The sequence below is a fragment of the Battus philenor genome, unplaced genomic scaffold (genome assembly GCF_028537555.1).
Source record: "Battus philenor isolate CCGP_79_NKW_IND1 unplaced genomic scaffold, ilBatPhil1.0.hap1 SCAF_12, whole genome shotgun sequence".
In the NCBI taxonomy this organism is placed as follows: Eukaryota; Metazoa; Arthropoda; class Insecta; order Lepidoptera; family Papilionidae; genus Battus; species Battus philenor.
Window position 1 is genome coordinate 10,229,824 of NW_027181674.1, and position 22,256 is coordinate 10,252,079.

General features: G+C 37.4%; 1 protein-coding gene across 7 annotated transcripts in view; it reads left to right on the forward strand.

The window, feature by feature from the left end:
• The window catches only part of tutl (turtle), an 83,217-nt gene that overhangs the window by 55,844 nt on the left and 5,117 nt on the right, over positions 1-22,256 (forward strand). Inside the window, exons 1-16 of one of the 7 annotated variants that reach the window (XM_068776888.1) lie at positions 1,093-1,179; positions 7,156-7,281; positions 10,036-10,178; positions 11,257-11,403; positions 12,155-12,290; positions 12,470-12,711; positions 13,850-14,120; positions 16,265-16,525; positions 16,751-16,821; positions 17,296-17,487; positions 17,631-17,852; positions 17,957-18,065; positions 18,680-18,763; positions 19,828-20,013; positions 20,837-21,064; positions 21,878-21,947. In XM_068776888.1, coding sequence (XP_068632989.1) covers positions 7,209-7,281; positions 10,036-10,178; positions 11,257-11,403; positions 12,155-12,290; positions 12,470-12,711; positions 13,850-14,120; positions 16,265-16,525; positions 16,751-16,821; positions 17,296-17,487; positions 17,631-17,852; positions 17,957-18,065; positions 18,680-18,763; positions 19,828-20,013; positions 20,837-21,064; positions 21,878-21,947 — 2,435 coding nt within the window. In that variant the 5' untranslated portion in view covers positions 1,093-1,179; positions 7,156-7,208. Of the gene's footprint in view, positions 1-1,092; positions 1,180-7,155; positions 7,282-10,035; positions 10,179-11,256; positions 11,404-12,154; positions 12,291-12,469; positions 12,712-13,849; positions 14,121-16,264; positions 16,526-16,750; positions 16,822-17,295; positions 17,488-17,630; positions 17,853-17,956; positions 18,066-18,679; positions 18,764-19,827; positions 20,014-20,836; positions 21,065-21,860; positions 21,948-22,256 lie in introns of those variants that run through there. The other 6 variants (XR_011109117.1, XM_068776887.1, XM_068776889.1 and 3 more) reach the window with 6 other exon arrangements.

The following is a 22,256-nucleotide window of genomic DNA, read 5'->3' on the forward strand; positions in this document are numbered from 1 at the left end:
TTCTCAAAAGAGAAGCATATCCGTATATACCTCTTTTGAAACGTTCCAACCTGCCCCTTGCCCTGCTGGACAAACAGAAAGTATAAAGTAGAAAGTCCCTAGCCGACTTACGGGAAGCACAGCACCTGCCAACCATACATCTGGAAGATAGGGTAGGATATCCTTACCAGACATCACGAATGACGCGTTGAAAATTGCTAGAACCGAATTTAACGACGTCGCAGCAGATCACACACTGTTGTCAACGGCAAGTACAGCCTACTGTATACTCTCTATATTGCCTCGAACTAGTAAGATTTTCATAGAAGATTTTCATCTAAGGCATTAGAGAAAGAAATTACTTCTCTTCTTAACGCTAACACTATTCCAAAAAATAGTAACGTTAACTACAGTTCTCTTAATAACTCAGTAATAGTAGCAGGCAGAGACCCGATCTGCGGTTCCGGAGGGAGCCCTCGTGCTTATTTACCGTAAGAAGTCTAGGCTACATGCCTTTAACGCTGTTGCATTGCGTTAAAGGCGAGAGCTGTCGGCCTTCGGATCCAGTGAAGCTATTGATGCTATCGGGCAAACAGTATTTTTCCTTTTTTCCGAATTAGTTAAAAATGCCTTGAAAGAAACATAATATATAATCCCTTATTTTACTGCAGTAGTAAGAAACCGAATGGTAATTTTTTAGTTTGTTCTGTTAATTTATGAAACTAACGTGATTACGATACCATTCAGAGCAACTAAATCTTCTGAAATATTTAACTTTACTCTATATAAAATATTAATGGTGACTATTAGGGTGTACTCAATGAATTTATTAACCGCAGCGACTTAACATACCCTTATGTATAATACAAATAGTGTTAAATATCGGAACGCACTGAGCTGATATCGATAGTGTGTCGTGGTGGTGGCGTGGTAGTCGGTAGGTCAGGACGGCCAGGGGCGAGCACGTGAGCTGTGCGCCGGGCCATTCATCGAGGGCGGGGGCCTGCGCGCGCAGCGATCGATACGCCGCGGTCGGTGGCGGCGGTTAGTGGCCGGCCAGCCGCGCGCCTGCACGAACGTTTCGCGAGCCCATGCCAGCACTCCACAGATGACGGAGCCCGCCCGCGCTCGACCACGCCGCACCGACCCCGCACCCAGCACGCTCGAAGCCTCACAAACGCTCCCGTGCTGTGCGACAAGGTACGAAAATCGATACGGGCCGCAGTCTCCGGCCGGGCGTCGACTTTACCCAAATTAATTAATGATGAGTTGCATTTTATACAGAGCTGACGTATACTATCGCAGACGGTAACGGACTTTTATACGTTACTTTGACACCATCTTATTCTCGCTGTGAAGGTTCGATAAAGATACGGATATTGCAGTAGCTCAATAACGCAGTATCAAAGGTTATCAGTTTATTTAAAGAGGACAATATTAGCTCTATCTCTCAATTTCTTTAAACACTAAACTTATATTTAATTACAAAGTGAAATGACTTCACTTTGGTATGATCCGTGATTATGCCTTTGGTTCACAAAATTTTTAACATTTTTTGCTGTGATATGAACTGAATATTTTATGTTGTTTAATTATCTCTATTTTATCTTAGGTGCGGGTCGTGTCACTTAACGATCATGTCATATAGTTTGTTTCGGTACATTTTCGTACTTTTTCGTTGTTTCAATTAATAAACTATTAGGATTAGCTACACATTTCAATTTCTACGGAAAAACTATTTTCTGGGTTAAATGAATATTAATACATTTACTGTTTAAAGTTCTGTTTTATATATACATGAAATATAAACTCTAGTTACACCTGATATCATTTTCTGAATGCTCAGGCTTCTATGTTTAGATTTTGTCTTTTTGATCAAAATTTAATTTTAAGCATCTAATAAATTCTTATTGAATATCATATATTTCACGTATCAACTTTCAATAAACAGAATTTTTATTGAAAAAAAAAACAAAACTATGTAATTTTGTGTAATCATTATATCAAAACTGCTGCATCTTTGTTTTTGTCTAAGAAATACTAATACTTGAAAAGTAATAATAATAAATAATAATAATAATTGAAAAGTAGCCGTTAGATTCTTTGAATAGTGTATTTTAATATTATTGTCGTGTAAAAACGCAAATGGCCACACGGTTTGGCATATCAGTTTTAATTTCATAATTGCCGTCGAATTTATATTGTTCTAACGAAATTTCTAACTACACATAGCAATATAGTTAGAGTAATATAAATTTTTGTATACGTTTCATTACTCCATGGCTTCTGATTCTTCAGCAAAGCAAATCAGTGTTTAAAAATGATTTTACTGTTTCGATTATCGCGTGACGTTCGTATCTTTCAAGTCTCAACTTATTCACAATGTTAGAAATTCTTAATCAGTAGCCAAAAACGAGCGTCTTCGGTTTTCAGTTGCGTCATTGATGTTGCGTATGAAATTGTCTGTCTATTCACATTAACTTTCATCGGGTTTACAAATTTGAAGTATAATGCATCAGCGGACATCATAGTACATGATTAGTGCAGTAATTTCTCCGATATCATGTAGTATACTTTTTCATAGTTGAGTGTTTCTATAAACAAAGGATATGCCAGTAGAAGGTTTCATTTACTAAGCATAAGTATTATCGCGGTATGCATATATGCTGTTAAACAGTAGTCCTATCTTGTGGTGTCGTGCACGTATACGCTTATCCGAAAGGAAGTATTGTTGAGAGTTAAAGATTTTCTTAAGCGAAACTAAAACATTTTAAATGTTCCTATTATTATCGGAATATACAATTAGGCACCGACGTAGGTCTCTTAACTCTAAAAAAACATTTAATGTCTACATTGACCTTTACATCGTAGAGTTTACTTAGTTAATAGATTGCTCCTTCGCTAATACTTTCAAAAGATTAAATTCCCTCTAGCCGGGTTCCCATATTTTAATAATTATATTTTCATTTTGTGTACATAGTCTCCTACGTCAAGAACTTTTATACATTAATTTAATATATAAATACCTGAGCTATTTTCTTTAAGGACAATTTTTTTTTTTTTAATATTGTATTACAACATATTATTTTTTTACCGAGGAGAATGAGCAAATATCGAAATTTACACATCTGTATAAGAAAAAAAAGCATAGGAGCTGTACGTTATTTGTTTACCAGCCAAATCATGGTTAAAAACAATATTAAACGCATATATTTATTCTTTGTCACTATGGTTGACATAACTTACATAAATAGGAAATAAAAAATCCGTTTCATTTTCTGGGTCAAGGTCTTATAAAACAACTACCATAAATACAGACAAATGATAACCTGTTCTACGAAAGGCCTGAAATTTCTTTATTCGTTCCTTGTCTTCACAATGAAAAAGCAGCTGCATTATAACAAAGCAAAACAAAATGAAAGGTCTTTTATTTATTTATGTATGGCACTATTTAATATTTAGTTGTTTATATATGATAGCCTAGTAACTAGTAGTGCATAACTATAATATCGTTTGAAGCTAAAATATACGTTGTTTAATGAAAAATACCTCGGGTCATTTTTGACTACTTAAATTTCAGTATTCGCCTTAATTGATTACTTTTTACTGGCTATTATTAATTTCTTTCTAAAATATAACAATTTAGATATTTATTATTGATCAAATTAGACACGATGAACTTATAGTATCCAAGTCAATGTTAACACAAGTCATGAAAGCGCTAAGTTTTAAATACAACCAACGACCTATATAAATGTATACTAAACTTGAGTTTATTTAGAGCATCACTTGTACGCGTCCCTGGTGAGACCATATTTCATGGCGTGGTCTTAATTAGTGTCATTGCTCGAGCACTTTGGAAAATAAAGACAGCCTATATCAATCATAGTTAGTTATTAAACTCTAAATTTATAAAAATTCTCTACTTGGATCCCGCACACTTGGACTGGCAGTGCTCTTTAACGGCGAAATAATATTTTATAAGTTAATGCATGAGTTCTTGAAATTACCACTTTTGGATCCTCAGGGTGAAATAGATGTCGAGAGATTCCTGCGATGGATACCAACCGTATTCTCTTTAGGAGACTTTTGTCACAATGGTGTAACACTTAAAAAGTTAGTTTTCGCATTTAGGTCGTGGAAAAAGCGTTTTTGCAAATAGTATGGATTTAGTTGTAATTAAATCTCTTTTTGTATCTTTCAGTCTTTTGATGACATGCAAAAGGATAACTTTTAAAATTCAAAAAAGTAAGCAAAGTTTTGCGTCGACACATTTGAATGACAAATGTAGAAATACCGAAAGCCGCAAAAAAACGATTTAAGGACCTAATGTTGAGTCAGAAAGAGTAACATAAAATAGGTTTAAACGTTTCCAATGCGTGAATTTTGATTTAATAATGTACCTTGGTCTGGTCGTTTAGTTACACATAAATGGAAGCCATTTTTTTTAAAAAAAGTGGATCAATATCGGCATATCAATAATTAACGGCGCAGCTGATAAATTAGAAATTGATCGCAGTTTTGACACATTTGAAAAAAGCTGGGTAAACAAAAAGCTAGTTATACGCGATCTCACTGAAACAAACCTAATGGCCAACGACCCTTGTACTCATTTGTAATTCTTTATGTTTCTATGTATAAGATCACAAAAAGTTCTCATCAAAATCATCATGTCAGGCGATAGTGGGAGTGTATTGACTGCAAGACATAAGCCTCCTCCAAAAATCCTCACGATCTTGCGCTACGTTGCATTTAGTGACTCCTCGCGACCTTGAATATCTCGTCGATTCACCAAGTAGGTTTTGCCCATGCCGCGTCTACCGGCTTGTGGTCGAGAACCTTTCAACCCCAACGGCAGTCGGATACATGACCAATGTACCCAACTTGACAAAAAGTAATGGAACAAAATGGTATCGATATAATATAGTTGTAAATATATTTAAAAAAAAAATACATATTGAATTCATTATATAAAATGAGAAAGAAGTTTTTTCTTGACCGATTACACAAGTTATAACAGGAATTATACTGTTAGCTAATTGAATATTACAAAAGATTTTCCGAACCATCGTACTTTATTTCTTAGACATTCAGTTACTTTATTTAAAATGAAATCTCTCATCTCTATTTCACATTTTAATAAAGATGTCTTTGAAATATCGATTAATTCATTTTAAATAAAGTAAACTGAATGTCCAAGGAAAATAATACATATAGACAAATATTCTTTTGCAAATGAAGTAATGATTTCATCTGTAATTACTGGAAACTAAATTTGGTTACATTATGTAACACTAAAATACTAACTTTCATACAAGTAATGGAACGAGTTTATACAAAGGTTTATATACGTGATGTCAAGCAATTAAGGTCAGGCAACTGAAATAGTCCAAGGGCGGAACGCCAGTCAAAGCTATGCACCTTTAGTTGCTATTAGTAACGAAACATAATCAACGTGAGCTATTGGTAGGTATATTTCGGTTTAGTTTTTTAACCATCATATCTCCATGGTGTAAATGTAACGTGTCATTATGTCCTTACGCCGTGGGCAAGGGCCGAGCAATAATTAGTTATTATGAACATATTCAATATTCAATTTAGATGAAATCAATTTTCGCCCGCACCTCGATGGCCTAGTAGTCCTTTTTACCATCCCTAGTCACACACTCACTATACTTACACGAGTATAGTCTACTACCTTCGTGCAAACGTCAGCGGCCATCTGGCGTACGATCGGGCCATTAAGCTGTAATAGCCCCCCGGGCTAACAGGAACTGCATCACCAGGAACGACGAAGATGTTTCAGGTTTTAACTCGTCTATCTTCATTAGGGACGTAAAGGAAACCGGTTTAAATAAAAAAAATCTGTATATCATGAAGAATATAAAGAACAAACTATAAATTAAAATCCTATAGATGTTAATTTTGGTATTGCAAACCATTTTGGAAATAAGGAAATTTCTCTTCATTAATTAAGATTAATGAAGAGAAATTTCCTAATCATTAACTCGATAGTAGGTTTTATTCTTTAATATTTATCATGACACATCAACATTAAAAAAAAATATTCGAATATGTGTTTACATGACGAAATACTCTCCTATTTTACAAAGTCGTTAAAAGAGGTCGTCTCCTAGAACTATGTTCAGGGAAAACCTGGATGACCCGTACTTTCTGCAACAAGCAGTATTCGTTTGTTGTCTTGAATTTTTTTCTTCATAATTAAAGTTTTTACTCTTCCGTCCTGGTTATTTTAAAAACAATACTTTTCGTATCTGGGAACAGTTTACATTATAAAAATAAAGATATTAAAAAAAAACTATTGTTAAAAGAAATGATCATGGTTTCTAGAAAATATGTTTCCTTATAATATCAAATAGCTCAATTCTTTTAATATCAATTATAATAAAACGAACTCTTTTTATAGGTCTTGCGTGGTCTCTTTCTCAAAAGTATTCTTCAACATTACGTTGCACTAACGTCGTATTAAATTATCCCTTCATTTTTAATTCAAACAAAAAGGTTTTCATTTTCGGGAGAAAATCTTCTAAGGCTGCTTGATAGCCTCATTGCCTCGTAGGGACGACTAGGAGAATGCGGGTACCATCGAGTGAGTTTGTGGGACGAAATCGCTGCTCTTGTGCTGTATAATTAAACCGGATACCCCATCCATTAGGTACGCATTGTTGACATTACCGGTGTCATAGCACATTAGTTCGAGATCATTAGTTGATTCATCGTTTGTCTCGGAGTCGCTGAAACTAAGGGAAGTTTAGATCCATCATTCTAAACATCCACAAACCTCGTTTGCCGTAGAGGTACATGATTTTCCGGAGTTCTGGCACAAGCCGTACCGCAGTGCCGATGTCGTTGACTCCGAACGGGATCTATCCTCTATCAATCTTGTTTAAAATTAAATAACCCAAATGGCGGTTTCAAACACAAGAAACACTCTGGAACAGTATCTAATAAGAAATAGCAGTTTGTACGTCTATTTAGCCTTTTAGTGGTAAACACTTTTTGGCAAACAATAGCTTTCAGAAGTACGAAGTACGTTGACTCAAGAACTAATATTCGACTATTGTTTAACAAGTCGGTCAGGTAAAACCGGTCGGTGACATAGTTATTTGTAGTTCTTAAAAATATGTATTATTACAAATGGCGATTTGTCTACAGGTGATGCATCGAGGATGAGTCGCCGCGCGCGGCCGTGACATGGGAGCGCAGGCATGGGCTGGCGCGCCGAGCACCCGCCGCACCTCGCCGCCGGCCTGCTGCTCCTGCTGCTAGTCAACTTGCCGGGTAACCGTAGACGGCCGCTTAAACGCCGAGCATCCCTTTCCGCTTCCGTAAATGAAACATACGGACCCAAAAATTATTCGCACTACCGAAAGTCCTAAAACATCTAATTCTAAAAACTGAGTTTTTGTCCGTTAAGTAAGGGCAGTCAAATACACTTTGGTTATTTAATATTTTTTACAAAATTTTACCCTCCACTGTATCTGTATTGTAATACGATCAAGGAATCCAAAGTAAAAAGAAGGAAATGCCTATAAAGCATTAAATGATTACGCCATTTCACATGCATGCATAAAATGGAAAAAGTTAGCACTTGAAAATTACACATAATAATGTAGGAACGCACTTTGTACATCAACTCAGTACTTTTTTGTTTTGAAATGACAAAACTCTAAACATACTGTTTCATCATCTGTTGTTTTACGCTTATCAAATGCATACCTCAACACAGCGTCCTCCTAGACGACCACGTTCATGACATAGACAAATGGAGTGGAACACACTATTACGACGTATATGTTTTACAATAGCGATTATAAACTGCAACAATGTATAAATTCTGTTAAACTACTACACTATACTTTTTTACATACAGTGTTTACGTCGAATTCCGGATAAATTAATAAAGGTGGACTCCTGCATAATATATACAATCATTTTTGCCATAGAACATCTTCAGCGTTATGGCTTCTGATAGAACTGGCAGAAAGCGCACTACATCCAGTGTCTTCCGATGAGGTTAACATTCTTAACAAGTTTGTCCACCCACCATGTGGGTCCACGTCCTATCGATCTTTTCTGCGCGCCATATGGCCTGCCCACTACTATTTCAACTTGCCAATCTGCTTGTCGTATGTCGGTCACCTTCGCTTGTCTATGCAACTCCTCATTCGTGATTCGATCTTGTAGAAAAATCTCTTAGTTTAGTTAGCTTAGTTCCCACCAGGGCACGTATTATGTATTTCGTATTTATGGATTTCTTGTAACCCTAAATCTTCTCGTCTGTCCTTACCGTGCCCATGTTATGTGTTAAAAGAGCCATTCGACGACAGGATAGGAGTGACGCGTTTGTCTACTGGAGATTCTTAGCTCCCCTATGTTTCTTCGTTACCATTGCCCTTCGTTACCCCTGCCCAGCATAGCATGACTGCCAGGAACTGGGGGACATGGTCTATATCGCCACTCTTTGCATGCGAGTTGAAGAGCTCAGGTTTTTAATTTTAGGAGATACTGTTGCCTTTCGTCCGTAAATATTTTTCCTTTTGCTGGCTTTTACAGCAATTACGGTGGGAGACGTTGGGGACATCTTGACACAAATTCACTACAATTTGATTAATAAGACAACATGGTTTCAATTAGCATTAAAGCATTATCGTTCAGTTATCTGAATAGCTCTAAAGAGGAATATCTAGTAACTAGTACTAATATCTATCTCTAAGGAGGAATAATATATACGACAACGATATCACGTCTAAAATCGATCTGACTACAACCATAAAATCAAATTATCCGTTAAAACATAAGTTACTATTGGAAATATTGCTGTTTCCAATTTTTGTCTATATTCGTCTGAGAGTCGGAACTGTATGTGAGGTGGTTTTTTTATTATTAGCATTAGTTTTGCCAACACGGCACAGATATAAAAAAAACCCTGTGAGACTTTGATTTACGTCGTGTATTTTGACAAATGTGGCTTTATCTTCATTTATTGACGCTAACGAATGGCGATCAAATTCCGACAGATAACAAACAACACAAATATAAATCACTTGTACTCAATTTCTGATCCCGGTCAGAAATAGAACTCTGTTTTTTTTTACAATGGTGTAGAGAAGTATAGCGTATTACTTATGATAAAAATAAGTATAATTTTGCTATGGTTCGGAAAAGTAGCATCCAACGCAGCACCGTGTTGAAATGCCGCTTGCCGTCTTAAAATGTTATATCCTGTACTACTACAACTAGTAAACCCACCACTTTTAATATAAAAGTAGTAAAGATTTTCGTATTAAAGAATTGAACATTGTGTGTAGGTGTCTACTCTTTTTGCATGGTTGATATAATAACGCGCCAAAAATTTGTTAATTTTATTTAAAAATAACCATTGTCGAATTTCTAGCCGGCCCTTCTCAGCAGATCAGCTTTCCGAGCCGGAAGTAACTTACTACTTATAACATTAAAATAATTGATGATCCAAAAGTGCATGTGAAAAGTGAATTTGAATAAATGCACACCGGGGACGTGAAGTTAAGGTGGTGTGGCGCCTAGATAAGATCTTTCAGCACTTTGTATATTGTATAACATATACATCAAAATGTTCAAATGTAAGACTGTAATTGAATTTGTGTTATATCTTATACATATAATTATAAACATAAATTAATATAAATATTTGATATGTAATAAACTAGAACAAAGTAAATTTAGGTATCGTGGAGGATTTCTTTTGTCATTTGATCGGCTGTGTATGTGCATAATTAATGAACAATTTTTTTATTAAAAAAAAAATTAAAAAAATCATTGAACAGGTGTGCTATTTGTCTGAATCAGACTAAACACTGTATTTAGGTACTTCGTGTTTATAAATAATTATACAATTATAACTGACCTTTCAAAGGGTTTTTAAAAAAAAGATTTTTTTGTTTAAAATATTTTAACGTACACCTACTAGTGTTTCCACGAGATTAAAAACTTAAAACTATCGTTATCACATAACAAACGTTTAGGGTAACGAATTGGGATAAAATCTCGTTTCAGTAACCTGCCACCAAGATCACCAAGATGCCGTGCATATCACGGCAATTCTGGGTGAGAGCGTCGTCTTCAACTGCCAAGTGGATTTCCCTGAAGACATCCCAGTGCCGTACGTGTTGCAGTGGGAGAAGAAGGTAGGCGAAACGGTACGATGGCCCACACTCCACTCTTACAATACAACGCTGCTCATCTTCCGTGTGTGTGTTTCTGTTCAGTAGAGGACGACTCGTCCCCGCGACGCGCAGCTGACGTAAAGTATAATCGTGCCGTGTCCGTAGCGGCACCTATGTCTCGTGCTCGTGGTAAAACGGCGACGCGGACCGAGGGTCGCGCCCTCGCTCGGCGCCCCAGCCCCCCGGTCCGCGCGCGCCCGCGCACGCCTTTATGTACCTTTGCCTCTTCAGCATATCGCCTGTTCGCCTTTTGTGCGTACTGCCCGTCGGCGCAACACCACAGTGACAAAGCCCTACGAAACGTGTCTGAGAGAGCAGCAGACCCCCGTTCGATAAAACAGACACATACACGACCACTTTACAATTATCTTAAGATTTTTTTATTTAAATCTCCAAATAAATATTTCTTTTTTTGTTTTCGGTGCACTAAATATTTTACCGAGTTAGCGTCGGGAGCACTTAGCTTCAAAGCTGACACGGGGCACGCACTCCCTCGCGCACTGGCGGCGGTTCTGTCTGTTTCTCTCTTCTGTGGCTGTGGGGTTTCCCCACTCTGTCTGCAGTATCTACATAGTGTTACTATCATTATTTCTCTTTCATATTGCATATTGCATGTTTCATATTTTATTTTACACGTACTCGTCTCGTAGTTAGATTTGCACCTCGTCAGTTGATTGTTAATCTGTACCTATTAACCGTTAAAACCAATTTGTACCCGTATTATTGTAAAATAGATAACTTAATTAGGTATTTTACATGCATGTCTATAGTTAGTCGATGGTAGTTCATACAATTTTGTTGACCAATGTTCTTATAAAACAACAAAATTTTGTGAAACTGCTCATTTTGTGCTTATATCACTAACCTTTCCATAAACCTTTCACGACGGGGAAATGGATAATTTCACGAGGACTTTTCCGAACATCGTTGAAAGTATTGAAGTATTATTATTATAATGTAATGTAATTTGTGTATGTGTATGATGTTTTAATGCGAAGAGCATTTCGCACCAACTCTATTGCGCGTGTTTACATTGAATGTGTGTGTATAGGGGCAGGACATCCCGATCTACATCTGGTATGAGAGTTACCCCACACACAGTGGGGAGGGATACGAGGGGAGGGTGTCGCGTGTTGCATCAGACTCTCCTTATGGCGCCGCCAGTCTCAATCTCACTAACATACGCGAAACTGACCAGGTAATGTACGGTTTATCTGCGCTTATATTGTGGTTATTGGGAAAGATGACTCAAAATAAATTTACCAACCATATAAATATAAGAAAAAGCCACGTGACATGAACCACTTTGAAACTGTCGTGTAATTTACACAAAATTTTAGACTTCAACTTCTAGATAAATTTTGTTTGTTCTGAAACATTGCTTCTGTTGCCTTAGCTGGAGCTTCCATGTCAGGAATGTTCACAATTTATCTAAGGATTTTGTGTCAAAATTTCTATATCTTTCCCACAGTTGACTTTTTCTAACAACAATGGAACTCGGTGTTTATTATGTACATATACTGTTTCTATAAAGGTATACATTTAGTGACTGTTCTTGGAAACAAAGCAATTTTTGCTTACTTGCTTGCTGCTAATGTGCTCTTACATACAATCAATGGAATAAGACTGAGGCATAATACAAACTTGGCATTCTATCCAAAACATTTGTAGTAAAAACCACTAATGTTAAGTTCTATATAAAAGACAAATGTAATCATCGATGGAACTAATGATCGACGTTATTATTTCGTTTAGAAAACTTATTTTTTTTAGAAAAAACTTGTGATTATTTATATGAAATATAATTTATTACGTTAGGTGTATACACAACTTTCTTTGAAAATTACTTTCGCAAACTCCGTAACGAAAAAAACGCTATTAAAATTCTTATTTTTAATAACTTCTGGTTTATGTAGGTGTGTAAAGATGTCATCATTTGTCATGTGCAGGGATGGTACGAGTGTAAGGTGGTGTTCCTCAACCGATCGCCTAACCAGCACAAGAACGGCACCTGGTTCCATCTCGACGTGCACGCACCGCCGCGTTTCTCCATCACACCGGAAGACATTATATACGTTAATTTAGGTAAGACTCTATTAAGAGAGATTTATAATCCGCATCCGAACTTAAGATGATAGAGAGCTTGGTACTAATAAGTACCTAATTAATTAAATTAATTAGTAAGTAAGAATGAGAAGCTTTTCCTTATGTAGATCTGCTGTAGAAACTAAGTTCAAAATAAATAGTAATGGCTTAAATTGCAGGAGACGCAATCATCCTGAACTGCCAAGCCGAGGGTACGCCGACCCCTGAGATTTTGTGGTACAAGGATGCGAACCCCGTGGAGCCTTCGGGTACCGTCGGGATCTTCAACGACGGTACCGAGCTGCGTATCAGCAATATCCGGCACGAAGACATCGGCGACTATACGTGCATAGCGCGCAACGGCGAGGGGCAGGTCTCGCACACGGCCAGGGTCATCATTGCCGGAGGAGCGGTCATTACGGTGACGTGACTTTTGTTGTTCTTTATTCAACAACATCTAGAAATACTTTTGACGTGGTTCTTCCAAGATCAGAAAGCGTTAGAAATCCCCGTAGTTTTCATACGCTTGATATTATTAAAATTTTTGTGTACAGGACTATTGATAAATTAAATAAAATCTCTTTCGTTTGTGCCATAAAATCTGGCCATCCACGTACTATAAAGAACAGAAAAGAATTTTAAGAAATCCTTTCCGAAAGGTTTTATCTCGAGAGATGAAGATAGAACGATGTTGCGAACTCTAAAAGATGACTTAGGAATTGCAGCCTATTAGTGTCGCGCAAGTCATTTCATAAGTGATAATTCAAAAAACAATAGGCAGTTAAATCTGAACAACTACTTAAGCAATACGTTACAAAAAAAAATTATGGATGAGAAAATTTTTACACCTGGGCAATACTTTATCAAAAAAAATATCGTATTCATGCTGAAATCTCTAAAAAAGCTTTCCAATTAGTTATCAGAGTACAAAGTGGGCCTTATTCGATTTCAGAGATTATTTATTGCGGTGTTTAAGCTATGAAGGAGTGATTGAACCATATTTTTTATGAAAAAGGACAAAAACGTCACACAAGCGTATTAAAATACTATTCTTGAGAAGGTAATATAATCCCCTTAACATCATGTTCAATAACCAAAAACGGTCGTTTGAGCAAGACTCGTAGCCGGGTCACAAAGTTCGATCCATTCGATCTTTGTTAAAAACGAATGTTCCGGACTTCATCAGAGCCGAAGACTGTCCGTCATCTAGACTTGTCTTAATCCACTGAATTACGATTTATTATCAATTTTAGAGAGTATCGCTTGCTCTAAACGCCATAATAATTCGAAGTACCTAAAGTAATCCAGACGCGCTGATCACTGACCACTTCTAATAAGCGTTATATATGTGTTATGGTTTTATATAAATGTAACACATTGTAATAGTAATAAATGTTACTCTATTTATGGCAAGAATTAATTTGTGTAGTAAGTACAAGTTCTGTAAAATAATATTTATAAATTCGTCTAAGTGTACATTCGCTGTAAAAGTTACTTCATTATTTGCTGTATTATAACTATATTGTTAATGGTATATAATTTATTCTTAATTTTGTTAGATGCCGCCAACAAATCAAACGAAGCTGGAGGGCGAGAAGGTGCAATTCTCGTGCGAGGCTAAAGCTCTGCCGGGGAACGTAACGGTGAAGTGGTTCCGCGAAGGCGCGCCCGTGGCCGAGGTGGCGGCGCTGGAGACGCGCATCACCATCCGGCGCGACGGCGCGCTGCTCATTAACCCCGTGGCGGCCGACGACTCGGGCCAGTACCTGTGCGAGGTCTCCAACGGCATCGGAGACCCGCAGAGCGCTTCCGCCTACCTCAACGTCGAATGTATGCTTTCGCTACATTTACATACAATTAAAATATCACACAGCCTCATAATATAGACCGTACCATTTAAAAAATAAATTATATTTTAGTAAACGGTTTGTCATAATTATTATTTACGATGTTTATCACTCAACAGTGTCATGGCTTTACCAGCGAAATCCAAACTATAGCCTAGCTATTGACTATGTTCGATTTCACCCGACAAATTCTTAAATTTTTGTCTGTTAGGCATTTTAGACTATAAGTTTGCTTCTCACGATCTCAATAAAATAGAGTTACAGTGTTGCTATATTTTAAACATGTATAGCAATGATATAGTTATTATTAATTTATTTGAATTTGCAAGTAAACGTGTGGACACCCGGCTGGGTCCAATAGTGGTTATATAAATGTTAACGATGTTAATTCGTGTGAAAATAATTCATCGGAATATTGAAGTTTAAGAGAACCACGATGGACAGATACGGTACGCGGTACTTACGCACCGCCTTATCGGCGTATAGTTGGTGCTGCAAGTAATGTTCACGTTCACGTTGGTGGCGCAAATAATTTCGACGTACTGTCCAGTGCCTCAACAATTATAGCAGAAGAAGCAGACTGTTTCATGGTTAATTTTCAGTTCTTCAATTACGCCGTAACCACTAATATGTTACCGATATTTATCCGCTTTTACTAAAATAACGTCTGTTTTGTCCGTAATTGTGCGACAATTGCATGTTTTTATAATATGAAAATTCTCAGATTAAACCAAGTTTGTGCTACTTTCTCTTCTTAAAAAAGTAACTTTTCAATGTCATCAAAACCAGCCAGAAAAAAATAGTACAGTCCAAGAGATTTTTGTACAAATTTACAAAGTATTTGCGAAAAGACTAAATATAATTAATAATACCGTCGACTTGCTAAGCAACAGCGTTCGAACCTTTGCTTTGAATGCGAGTTCCGGGGAAAAATAGATTGCGTTGCTAAGGGAGGGGTGAGTAAAGTCAGTCCTGCGAGAAAGGACGTTAAAAGTAGTTTGCGCGGGAAACGAAATGTTTTTGTGGGTATTGGCTATCTCTACTTATATAGCAGTTAAATTGGAAGAAAAGAATAAAGAAGGAAATGTAGTGAATTTGTATTCACTATACTTTTTTCTTTAGCCTTGCAAAGGACATCGTTGTCGGAGGCAGTTATCTTAGCAGAGAACAGTAGAAAGTTATGCGTTCGTATTTACAAAGATTAAAAATGAATCAGATGTAGTTATTTAGTAGACGGTCGAGTTTATTTATTTGTTTCTCGTTCAAATCAAAATAGCATGCGTTACTAAATCAATAGGGAGAATACTCTTTTTTACATTCACTTAATAGCAAAAGCATTGCTTTAATTTTGGAGGGGAGAAAGATTTTGAAGTGAGTAAAGAGCACGTTGAGAAACTTTCTGACAATCAAAGGTGGTCTGAATCCGCCTGCTCATAGTGGAATCTATGTTAAATGTAGGTTTCCAACATCGGAGCACCAAGCAACTGCCGAGCTACCATAGAAAACAGGTGGAAATGTTAGTTTGCTTATCAACTTTGGGCTAATCATGACTATAAATAGTAGCGCGAGGCGGAACTTCATCACCACACTTTCACTTTCACTTCATCGCCAAGCTTTGTAACCGGAGGCTATAGTAATTATGGCTAACTAAGACCGCAACGAAAATCTTAAAAATAACATACAAGCGAACTATGTGACAGGTTGTATCCATTTATAAAAAGCGTAGTATTTAGTAAAACAAGTGATATTAGGCTTATCTACATGTTAGTAAAGCTCTATTTTTATTTTAATATTTAAATATTATTATTATTATATATTATATATATTAATATTTAAATATTATTGTTATATTAATATTTAAACTTACCAATTCTAAAAACTCAATGCCACAAACATACGGCTGTAACAAAAACTGCAACAAAACCTATGGTTTTAATTTATACGTGGAATTCTTTTTTAATATTGCCATTGTTAGAATACAAGCGTCCTGGCCGTGACACACTCAATGTGCCTTTGTGAATGCCACACGTCGGTTAGATTGTTCGTCAAAAGAAGGCAAAGCCGGCTTTCTCGTGATGTTATTTTGAATTAATAGTTAAAACGACGCACTGTTTTTTTTTTTTTCAGATCCTGCAAAGGTGACATTTACGCCGACTGTGCAATACCTACCGTTCCGGTTAGCTGGTGTGGTGCAGTGCTACATCAAAGCGAATCCACCGCTACAGTACGTTACGTGGACCAAGGACAAGCGCTTACTGGAGCCCTACCAAACGAAGGACATCGTCATCATGAACAACGGCTCGCTTCTCTTCACGAGAGTCAACCAAAATCATCAGGGTCGCTACACGTGCACGCCTTACAACGCACAAGGCACGCAGGGCTCCTCAGGTATAAGAAGAGAAATTATTATCGCTTTTCAATGGCAATCATGCTATTTTAAATAGCACTGACTAACAGAAACAGTATTGGATCCAACGTATTTTGTAATTGTGCGACGCCCGTTACGGAAACGTTCTTACTGGACAAATAATTATTTATTATTATGCGTTGAAATATTAAATGGTTATAAATGAATCACGTGTATAATGTAGACTTTTTTGCGATCATCTCTAGGTCCTATGGAAGTCCTAGTCCGTAAACCACCGGTGTTCACGGTAGAACCGGAGCCTTTGTATCAAAGAAAGGTAAGCTCTTTGTTTCAATATACGTTGTAATTAAAGGCTTCACAACGAGTGAACTAGCATCTGACCATCATCATTTGAGCCGAATGGTGTCCACTGGCATCCACTGGCTATAAGCCTGCGTTATAGATTTCATTATAGTAGTATTAGGACACATCCTGCGTTGTCCGACGAAACCTTGTGGATGGACGTCCTACCTAACTCTTGCTGTAATCACTTCATGTATCTTACCTTACACTTCTCATTTTATTGCATTAAAATTATATAAATAAATAACAGACAATATCTCAATACGCTAATTATTGTAATTGTTAATAGGTCAAAAAGTTTTCTAAATTCTATTTTCTTTTACAAGAGTACAAATTCGTTTATTTTCTTCTCATATATGTTGAAGTTCAAGATGTTGTAATTTGATTACTGAATGTAAGCTGCAAGAGAGAGGTGTAATCGGTGAAGAGTAGATACCGTTCGGTGCAGGTTGGGGAGTCGGTGGAGATGCACTGCGAGGCGCAGGAGGCGGAGGGCACGCAGCGGCCGAGTGTGACGTGGCGGCGGCGCGACGGGCTGCCTCTACAGAAGAGCCGCGTGCGTGCGCTCGCCGGCAACATCACCATCGACACTCTGCGCCGACAAGACTTCGGCATCTACCAGTGCGTCGCCTCCAACGAAGTACGGGCAGGCAACATGTCCAACGCAATACTCATCGAACTTAACAACCAAAATTCAAATCAAACCAAAAGTACATTTGTGTATCAGTTGGCAAAGCTTACCTAAGTATTCTAATACACATTAAATAAATGTGAATTTGACAGGTGGCAACGATAGTGGCGGACACGCAACTGGTAATCGAGGGCACGCAGCCGCACGCGCCATACAACGTGTCAGGTTCGGCAACGGAGTTCCAGGTGACGCTGCGGTGGCAGCCGGGCTATGCGGGTGGCCCGGACTACAAACAGGACTACACCATCTGGTACCGCGAGGCTGGCTTCTCAGACTGGACCAAGGTCCCCGTCACACCCTCCGGCGCTACCTCAGTGAGGAAATTCCTTGTTTTAATTTTCATTTTAGTTAAAAAACGATACGTTTATAGTATTAAGGATATTTTAAACATTTTTGTTAATTGCGTAACTGTACGCAGGTAACTATCAACCGTCTGCAACCGGGAACAACCTACGAGTTCCAAGTCAACAGCAAAAATACAATAGGGGAAGGAATGATGAGTAAAGCTATTACTATAAGAACGTTAGGTAAGGAGGTTTACTCTTGTTATAACTTAATATTTAGTTTTATTTTTTATTTACAATGAAAAGATCAAATGAATGTGAGGAAATGTCTTTTCGCTAGTTTAACGTTAACATCCCCTTAACCCAAACTTTTCTAAAAAGCTTTTAACTAAAACAGAGGGTGACTTGTAACTGTTATGAATATAACTTATTAGCTGAAATTAAACAATTTTATGTACTGTTAGCGCTAATTATAGTCATTAGTTATTTAAGTACTTTGTGACTAGTAACACTAATAAATTATAACCATTTTCTATTAAATTTTGCCTTCTTACGTTAAGGTCGGAAATTTTCTGTCGGAAATTAATGAACAACTTCAGCATAATCTAAACTTGCAGATTCGCAGGCTAATTTTGAAGTTTATAATTATATATTAAGAATACGAATCTTTTTGTTTGACGTATGAAGAAAACTTTGAGTATAAAAATTCTTTTACATAATGTACGTGGTATCAGTATTTTACCTGAACAATTTGAATTTTTCCATTGACAGAGCATGGGTATAGATTCAGAATTAGGAACAGGATTCTGATTGATGTGCGGTATGGGGTCGGAATGACGATGTGTTGATTTTTGTAGATGTAGGGGCCAGAATGAAGGTCGCCCCCACCTCGCCCGGGCCGGTAGACGAAAAGATTTTTCAGAACGCACCCGAAGGCTCTGGTACTCTTTGCACGTTGATTACTAATTTTCATTATATTTTATCACACTTACATTTATTTCTAGCTTTAATAAAGCATGTCGGCTTGCTATAGGATTGCTACTAATTTCATTTTGTATTAGTAATATCAGCTGAATATTTACAATTAATTATAAAAATTATTATATCTCCTACTTTATTACCATCTGTTACTGCTATGTAGTAGAATGAATAGCGGTTTTTTTTATGCAAACCCTGATTCTGTAGTTAGGATGCGCAATGTTCTCTTTTGTCTAATTAGTAAATTAAATTACGCATTATCATCTATACCAGTAAAAACCAAATGTTTTCGTTTCTATCCAATAATCAAATATTTATTTCGAAAAACAGATACCGCCCAGTAAATCGTTAGTTTTAACAACTTGTCTATTATGTATTATGTAATGTAACTAACCGTATACTTATTGTCTTGGCTGAAGAGTGATGTAGATTTTAAAATAGATTTATTAAGCAGAATGTATTAACATTTAACAAGAATGTTTCTGTGTAAAATTTTAACAATGTAAATATCCTTATCGAGGTTCCTGTTGAAATATAAATAATAAAGTACTATTCGCATATTTTTACCATAGTGCGTTTATGCGATAAAGATTTAGTAATAATAACTTTTCTCTTAAAAAGCTGTAAATTATTAAATGAATGTTTTGTACTATTAGAAAGTGTGTCACACACGTTCGCAATAGGTGGTCAACGCAGGCTGGCAAAGAGCACAGGCCTTTTTTTATTTTAGTAAGAATTTTACTATATAATATTTAGTATAGATATGATCAAATATTTAAACTGAAATACAATGAAGTGCGAATTTTCAGCCAATCGTGACATCTATGAACCAATAGCTGTGCACTGCTTATTTGTTACTTTATTATTAGCTACTACTTATTAGCTGCTTAGAAACCTGAATAGTATGGAAGAAAATGTAACGTAATTGTTACTTTGGAATATTATTTAAAACAATTGGCTTATATGTTTAAACATTAATTAAAGAATGAAACAAGCAGTCGATCCCAAACCCTTATGCTCGGCACAGGACCGAAGCCGGGGCAGCCCCGGAACCTAACGGTGACCGAGGTACACAACGGGTTTCTGATCACGTGGCAAGCGCCGCTTGACCGCGCCAACCTCGTGCAGTACTACACGATCAAGTACCGTACCGACGCGCAGTGGAAAACGCTCAACCGGGGGCAGATCCGGCCCGAGGAGACAAGCTACTTAGGTAAAATTAACCGATCCGTACTTTTTCTTTTTGTCATTCACGTATTCTGTTTACCCTTGGCATTTGCATCTTCACATGGTTTGAGGGTGCAGAGAAAATTGAAGGCGCTGCGCACAGAGCTCTTTACATTAACTAAACTTTAGGACTCCTTAAGGGTACTTCAGCCAGGGCCTTTACATTATTTATTTCACCGAATGGAAAGGTCTCTCAGACAGGTGCTCTATGAATTGACTGACTAGAAGGATCGTGGAGACGGGATCTCGGCTGTCTCTCCGATTCTGGTTCAAAAATAGTCAAGATGTTCAGACCTGAGTTTAATCGTTTGTTATTGCCGAATATCCCTTACGCAAACGGCATGCACACTATTGAATACTACTACATTAACTACTACTACTACATTAACTTCGTTTATTGATCACTTGCCTCAGCTAAATCATTCGCTCATCAATGCCACCTATAATAAAAAAGACAACGTCGCGAAATTACAATTAAAACATGAAGCAGTTATAATGAACTTGGTAGGAATATACAAGGAAATTCAAAATGAAAGTGTTTTAAAGTTTTAATCGTTTCACTTGTAATGGAACATTACATAACATCACTTTCATCACAGACTAAGTTAAGATAATTTTGCTCAAAAAACTTGCTCGACGAGATTGTACGCCGCCATGCGTCATCCTATGCTAATAACGTAATAACATTAAGGCTTATGTCATTAGCTCCTAGCGGTGCTTTCGAGATGTGCGAACTGTAGTAGAGACTTTTTCTGTACTGTCTTCATAAAATGTGCAAGTAATCAATGTAAATGACTTTTCGTTAACAGTTAAAAACCTAGTTGGTGGGAGGACGTACTATTTCCGCGTGTTGGCCAATTCAGCGACAAGCTACGAGAGTTCAGAGGAGGTGAAGTTCCCGGTGCCGGCTCGGGTGAAGCACAAGGCGATCACGGCGGGAGTAGTTGGCGGAATATTGTTTTTCATAGTCGCCATCATTCTTTCCGTGTGCGCTGTGAAGATATGCAATAAACGGAAGCGTCGCAAGCAGGAGAAAGGTGAGCCCGATTAGTGATAGAGGCCGCTAGCCCGCTAGCCCGCTAGCCCGCTAGCCCAGCTTGGCACTCGATTGTTCCCGGTGATATCTAGTTTTGTTCCATTAACGACAAACCTACTGGATCCGTTTTAACGATTAGAGTTTTGGTGATGATTTTGATAAATGTTCCATACCGAGACTTTCTGTTTAGCCGTGTTACAGCATTAGAAACCTGCATCGACCATATTGTCGATGAAAGTGTACGATATGTGTGTTAAGTTGGTCACATTGTTTTTAATTTGTTTTATTGCCAACTGCATGTCAGTAGTAGCTTATGAGCTTTGTACAATTTGTATATTAAACGCTTCGCCTTATTTTTCCGGAAACTTCAGGTAAGTATTCTGTTTTATTACTTTTGATGGTAGTTGATCATTTTTTGTTTTTTTTTGGTCTGAAGCAAACATTTTGAAATTGTTCATGTTATTTGTTCACGTTACGCATCTATTGTTAAAGGAAGCACCTAGCGTCCGTGTGCCAATTTCAATGTAAATTATGCGCTAACTTTTGATTTTACTTTACTCATAAAATAATTTCTGATCACGTGACACCGGCCACGAGATTGTATTAGAATTGGATAATTTTGTTGCGTATGAGTAATATTTTACGATGGGCTTTTTATTGACAATATGGTGGAAGTGTGGCGTCGCGATCGCGGGGCATGGCAGTATGGGTGTGGGCCTGGGCGTCGGTGGTGGCGGGCGGTGGGCGGCGGCCTCGGCGCGCCGCGCTGCGACAGTCGGCACTGCGTTAATGTTCAGAAATTATTCGATTGCAGCATACAACATGGTAGCCGCGCGCCTCACCGACCTGCGCGCCGCCGACAGCACTCAAGTGCCTTTTAAAAAGTAAGTTGTCCTGCTGACCGCTAATGCTTGAATCTACTGGATCGACTAACTTTTAACCTCCGATATCTCTTTATGCTGCGTCTTGACAGGAAATCAGGTGAGTCTAACAAAGAAATGTCTCGAACATTTTGTTTATTCGTATAAAATATACAACTATAGCCATAAGTGCATACATATCTGTGGCTTGGATGTTGCGTAGTTTTTAATTTATAATTCAAAAAACAATTTGTATAAATTATATAGAATATTACATATATGGCTATATACTAGCTATATACATATACTAGCTATACCTATTGGCCTAGTAAT